The sequence below is a fragment of the Lolium rigidum genome, chromosome 6, assembly GCF_022539505.1.
Source record: "Lolium rigidum isolate FL_2022 chromosome 6, APGP_CSIRO_Lrig_0.1, whole genome shotgun sequence".
NCBI lineage: Eukaryota > Viridiplantae > Streptophyta > Magnoliopsida > Poales > Poaceae > Lolium > Lolium rigidum.
The window spans coordinates 110,763,110-110,769,089 of NC_061513.1; the positions used below are offsets into that span (position 1 = coordinate 110,763,110).

The 5,980-nt window shown below is 43.0% G+C and overlaps 1 protein-coding gene across 1 annotated transcript; it reads right to left on the reverse strand.

The window, feature by feature from the left end:
• Positions 1-731: 731 nt before the first annotated feature.
• On the reverse strand, positions 732-5,895 carry LOC124661792 (ras-related protein Rab7-like). The gene is made up of 7 exons (XM_047199677.1): positions 5,734-5,895; positions 5,619-5,645; positions 5,372-5,471; positions 1,716-1,862; positions 1,550-1,630; positions 1,320-1,465; positions 732-1,052 (listed from the first exon to the last, which is right to left on the reverse strand). Exons 1-7 carry the CDS (start codon positions 5,784-5,786, stop codon positions 986-988), a joined length of 621 nt encoding a protein of 206 aa, XP_047055633.1. The 5' UTR covers positions 5,787-5,895; the 3' UTR covers positions 732-985.
• Between the last annotated feature and the right edge of the window lie 85 nt (positions 5,896-5,980).

Sequence of the window (5,980 nt, forward strand, 5' to 3'; positions counted from 1 at the left end):
ATGTCAAACAGAGGTCTACACTGTTTGATTAATAGTTGCAAAATCATATACCTAATCTCAGTCGAACTGGTACTAAATATGAACCAGGGGGTACAAATTTTATATAACATTGTCCATGTATTGTTGTATTAGTTGTTTGTCAAAGCATCAATTTAAACCGTCAAGACATGTCATACATTTTGAAACATAGGGAGTAAAGAACAGACTATAATTTAAAATGCATGTTCCCCGTTCCTATTTCATCAGCAGAAGTTGAAACTGACAGATTTTTCTCACGAGAGTTTTGCTTGAACTGATGAAGTTTCAAACATCAAATACAATTACATTTTCTTCAGTGTAGTGGGCAAGGGCATGGAAAATGGGAAACCGAGATGAAGAGCGCATAGATCATCATTCATTAACTAGTGGATCAAAAAGATCGCCAATAACGAGATCCACGTGAAAGGAAAAGACAGAAAAAGGCAGATCAGAAAAGGGGGCTAAAAGGTAGTCCATTATGGGTTTGGGTTCCTTCACTGCCGTTTCTGATCTTGTACAATCAGTGAGAACGATAGTGATGTGTCCAGGTAACGTGCGATAAGTTGGAAGAATAATGGTGAGAGACATATATTGGAGGGTACGCCTTAAGCATCTAAATATCCTTCATAGAATCATATAAAACTAGCATTCCGAAGAGGCGAAGAGCACTAGTAGACAACAAAGATAAGGGGTAAGCAACCTACGAAGCAACGTACTTCAAAACCTACCCTTATCAATCTTTTGCAGATACTCCATACATACACGACATAGGTACCGTAACCCGGACAATATTATCCATTCATCGTATTCACAGGAGAATGAACTGCACAACATGTAAGATGGCAATTCAGAACAGATGTATCACTGCGATGGCTGAGATAATGAATTGAATACAGATTCATATGACATTATACAGGTGCGAAAGGCTGCATATTTAATGGTTGTTACGGCAATGGTGCGTCATGGCCTAACAGCAGCCTGATGATCTTTGGGTGCGGTTGCCACCCACCACATCGACAGTGTCAGGAATGTACCTTCACGAAAAGAGTTCAAGGTCAGCTCAACACTTGCAACTTGCAAATAAACATGATAGCATGCTTATGAAATGAAATGCGACTTGAAGCTTTCAGCCACAATGCATTACACAAAATAATCCCTCCACATGCTAACTATATACTATGTCATGAAGACAGCCGACCAAAATATTGTTAAGCAAAATGGGTGACAATATGAAATACCAATATATCGTCACATGCATATTAAATAGATTAACTGAAGAGGATGTAAAAGAACATGCTTACAATTCTTCTTCTGGTTCATTCTTCAGTGCATCCTTTACAATGACCTGAAAAGCGTCTTCTACATTTGTTCCTTCTTTGGCGGATGTCTCAAAGTAAGGGATGTTACCTTTTGAGGCGCACCAAGCCTTTGCCTTTTTCTCAGAGACCTAAGATGGCAGTGGTCAAGTCCGTTAGCAGAGCATGACTTCAAAATATTTTTTTACTAGAAGACAACTAGTTGTGCTAATTACCACTCGGCTGTTGCCACCATCAATATCAACTTTGTTTCCCAGCAGAACAAAAGGAAAGTTATCAGGATCAGACGGACTAGCCTGCCAAATTGGATTTCAAGGTTAGACACAAACCCAATCAATACTGTGCAGTTGTTAACACATAATAGACAACGAAGATCTTCACCTGGATCAGAAACTCTTCGCGCCAGTTGTTCAGATTCTCAAATGATTTCATAGAATTAACATCATAGACTAGAACGCAACAATCCGCTCCACGGTAGAATGCAACACCAAGACTCTGAAACCTTTCCTGCCCAGCAGTATCCCATATCTACAGAAAAAGAATGTTAGCTATCATAACTTGTAAAGCAGCAGGAGAGCTTAGCACATTCAAATCGCAAAGAAAAACCTGATGATAACAGCACTAGTTTAGAGCTTTGAAAACTACCACCTTTAAGAAAAGCGATACTTGTTATTTGATTGAAACAGAGAAACGATACATGTTGCTAATGGTAATTCCAAGTCAATTGTATCTTACTGGGGCTGAGCTTCTAATAATGGACATTGAGGGGTTTTCTTATTCATATAAACGGAAACTGACAATATGGGCCAAACTTTTAATTTTCCATTATGTACCTTTTTCTTTTAGGATAAAGGGTGTTCAGAGAGAGCAAAAGAAAAGAGGGTTGGTTTGTTATGTCACCGTGCCCATACTGGACATTGAAGGATTTTCTGATCCATAAGAACGCAAGCGGGTGTATGGGCCATATGTCTACTCTTCCATACTGTAGCTTTTCCTTTTCTGATAAAGTTGGGACACCCCTATTATCCCAACAACTAGAAATAAGTAGTGTTCAGAAAGAGAAAAATAAAAGAGGGTTATGGCATTATCCCATACTGCCTGCTTGTAATTTTGTTTTTGAGGGAACTTGTAGCTATAACAGTTAACAGATGCATACTATGTATATAATGTATACTGGGACAAGATAATGAAAATAAAAAAAATGTTTATGATTTAGATGGTAAGATGCATAATTAGAGTAGCAACTAAACATTTAGTTGCATGGCATGTAGTGAGGTACTCATTCTACTGACAACACGAATTTCTAGTCTTAGCTGTTAACTGACAACTAATGCATCTTACCATTAGCTATAGGTCAGTTGTCAGTTAACAGCTGCCTCGTTGACAAAATTCAGTTTCGTCAGTTAGTTTGTTTCCCTGTTTTCGTTATAGATAAAAACTGAGCTGCGACTCAGTCTTTTATTTCCCTTAGTAGCTAGATAAGATCGACGCCCTGATCAAACGTGGGATGGCACGTTGGATACGATCATGGCGCTGATGTAGGGAGACGAGTGGAGGACGTTGGGATGGCAGCGTCGTGTCTTTGTTCGTGTCCTAGTTTCTAGGTTTTCAGTTAAGTTCTGTAACCTCAAATAAATAGAGAAGAAGGAAGATAGAAAAGCTGTACGTTGATACACAGCACCAAAACCTCTCGTGTCTCTCTCTCTGATCATCTCCATTGTCACGTGAGTTGAGTTCTAGGGCTAACATTAGTGACTGGTAGCCCTTTCTATTGGATAGTTAGGCAATAACTCTATTAACTCCAGAATATTAAACATGACAACAATAACTACTATCATGTGAAACTCTAACGTACTAGATGCAAACATGAACAATAGCAGTACATACACTACAGAAGCCATTACAAAAGAGTGGATCAGAATATGTCGAACATACTGATCGTTTGTAGATGAAGTAGCCGTAGTTGCAGCTATGATGTCGTTGACGACGTCGGTGAAGACCCGGCCGAAGTAGACGGCGGTACGTAACCCTGTCCAACTTGGATGGTAGACGAGCCGTGGAACGAGCTTCCCAGAAAACAAATTCACCCTCTCCCGTGCATGATCACAAGGGCGAGTGGTTCCGAAGAATCGCTCTCCCGTTCCCCAGTGCACGCTGGCGCTCGAGATGGAGTAGACAACGATGGCGGCACAAGCAACAAGATAAGGCAAAACACTAACTCGGTTGTAGGTGTGCTTGCGGCGTAAGCTTTGCAAGACTTTATATAGAGCGGCTTGGGAAACCTAGCAGGTACAATATGGACGGAGTTCACGTCGCACGCTCCCTCGAGCCGGTTACAGCAGTTCGCGATCTGGGAGCAACTAAAACCATCTAACAATGACGCGTCCGTCAACGACCCAGTTTTCCAAACAACAAAAATGAACTTGGCTCGAGGCTCATTATCGAAACCCGACCCGGCCGAGACGAGCGACAGAGGAGCACGGATGTGCCACTCCTATTCTCACTCACTTACCAATGGAGAATGTTCTACCACTTGGTAAGTGAGTGAGAATAGAAGTGGTACATGCGCTCCTCCTCCGCCGCTCGTCTCATCCTGTCACGACACGCGCTAGCCGCTCGGGTTTCAGGAATGAGCCTCCAGCCAAGCTTACTTTTGTTGTTCGGGAAAACTGAGTCTTTGACGGACGCTTCACAACTAATCAGTTCGTGTCGCTCCTGGATCGTGGGCTGCTTTAACCGACTCGAACATGCGACATGGACTCACCCCATGTTGTACCTGCTAGGGTTTCCCAAGCCGCTTTATATAAAGTCCTACATGGCTTAAGCCGCAAACAGACCCACAACCGAGTTAGGGTTTCGCCTCTAGCTGCTTGTGCCGCCACTGTAGTCTACTCCATATTGAGCGCCAGCCTGCACCGACGAACGGTAGAGCAGGTCCCTGGAACCAGTCGCTCATCTGATCCTGTATGGGAGAGGGCGAATTAGGTTTTTGGGAAGCGCTCCGCACGAATGCTCATGTTCTTCATCACGGGTCGTCTACCATCCAAGTCAGACAGTATTGCGTACCCCCATCTCCATCGTCGTCTACTTTGAACGGTCTTCACCGACGTTGTCATCAACAACGGCTACTTCATCTACAATGGCTACTTCATACTCAACCGATCAGCATGGTGACGTGTTCCGATCCACTCTTTTGTTATGGCTGCTGTAGCATATGCACTGCTATTGTTCTTGTTGATTAATACATCTAGTACGTTAGGAGTTACACATGATAATAGTTGTTGTCGTCTTGTTTAATATTCCAGAATTAATAATAAAATTATTGCCTAATTATCTAACAATTCAAAAACCTAATTGTTGGCAATTTCTTAATTTAACTATTACTGTTGTAGCGTATGCACTACTATAGTACTATTTTTCATGTTGATTAATACATCTAGTCCGTTAGAGTCTCACATAATAGTTGTCGTCATGTTTGATGTTCTGGAATTAATAATGGAATTGTTGCCTAATTATCCAACACTTCCCATCATTGCAGAAAAAATAGCAGAGGCTACACAACTGAATTAACTTCACAGCTACATGGTTTTCAAAAGTTAGGTTGTTTCGATGTGGTGATTTCCAGTGTGCAATGCCAACTTCTCAAAATTACTGGATGGATCTAGTTCAGCAATATACATTTATCCGCAGATAAAAGTAAGTGAGCATTTCTTCCAAGTAAAACGAATGCAGATGACGATAGGTCGAAAAGTTCCACAAGCTCACTGGTCTTCTAAGACACCGTAGTAAATGACCAAAGTATGTCTTATCCAGGATTGCAGGACACTTCACCCATAAGAAGTGAAGAAACGCACTCTCACAAAAAAGTGAGCCAACAAGAACAATGCAACTAGAGATTCGAAAATCAAACTTGAAGTACTGCTGGAGCAATTGCAAGAGTACGCAGGGTAAAAAAAAATTTTTTTGCAAGAGTACGATGTTGCTTCCAGGCATCTCAGTACTGGAGCGCGTAGACTGAAGTGCTAAAAAGAAGGTACCTGCAGAGTGAAGAGCCTGTCCTCGTACTGCACCTCCTTGGTGAGGAAATCCGCGCCGATGGTCGCCTTGTACTGGTTACTGAACTTCTTGTTCACATATCTGAATTGCATCACAGCTCAGGAAAACAACAAGCAAAAAGAAACCAAATCCAATCCTATATGAAACCGATAATAAACCACAACTCGATCACTAGGGGGACAAGTGACCGGGAGTGATTAGTCCACGGCAACTCGAATTGCAGGATACTGGTTCATCAAGGACGTCTTCCCGACCCTGGATCGCGAGAAATCAGCAGAAAGGTAAGCAGGGAGAAACTGACGAAAAGGTAAAGAAGAAAGGGCGAAAGATCCGAATCACCGACCCGCTGTCGCCGAGGATGATGACCTTGAGGAGCGTGCGGCGTCGCGAGGCCATCGGGATCTACCAAGGGCTCGAGCTCGTCGCGCGCCGGAGGTAGCGGGAAGGAGAGCGCGAGGTGGGGACAGAGGGAGGGAGAGAGGAAACCTACGTTTGCTGCGTTTGCCGTCGCGAACCAGGAGACGGACGGGGAAGGGTGCGTTGGGCAACAGGACGGGCCACAGGGATGGGACGCGCCGGATCTGCACCTG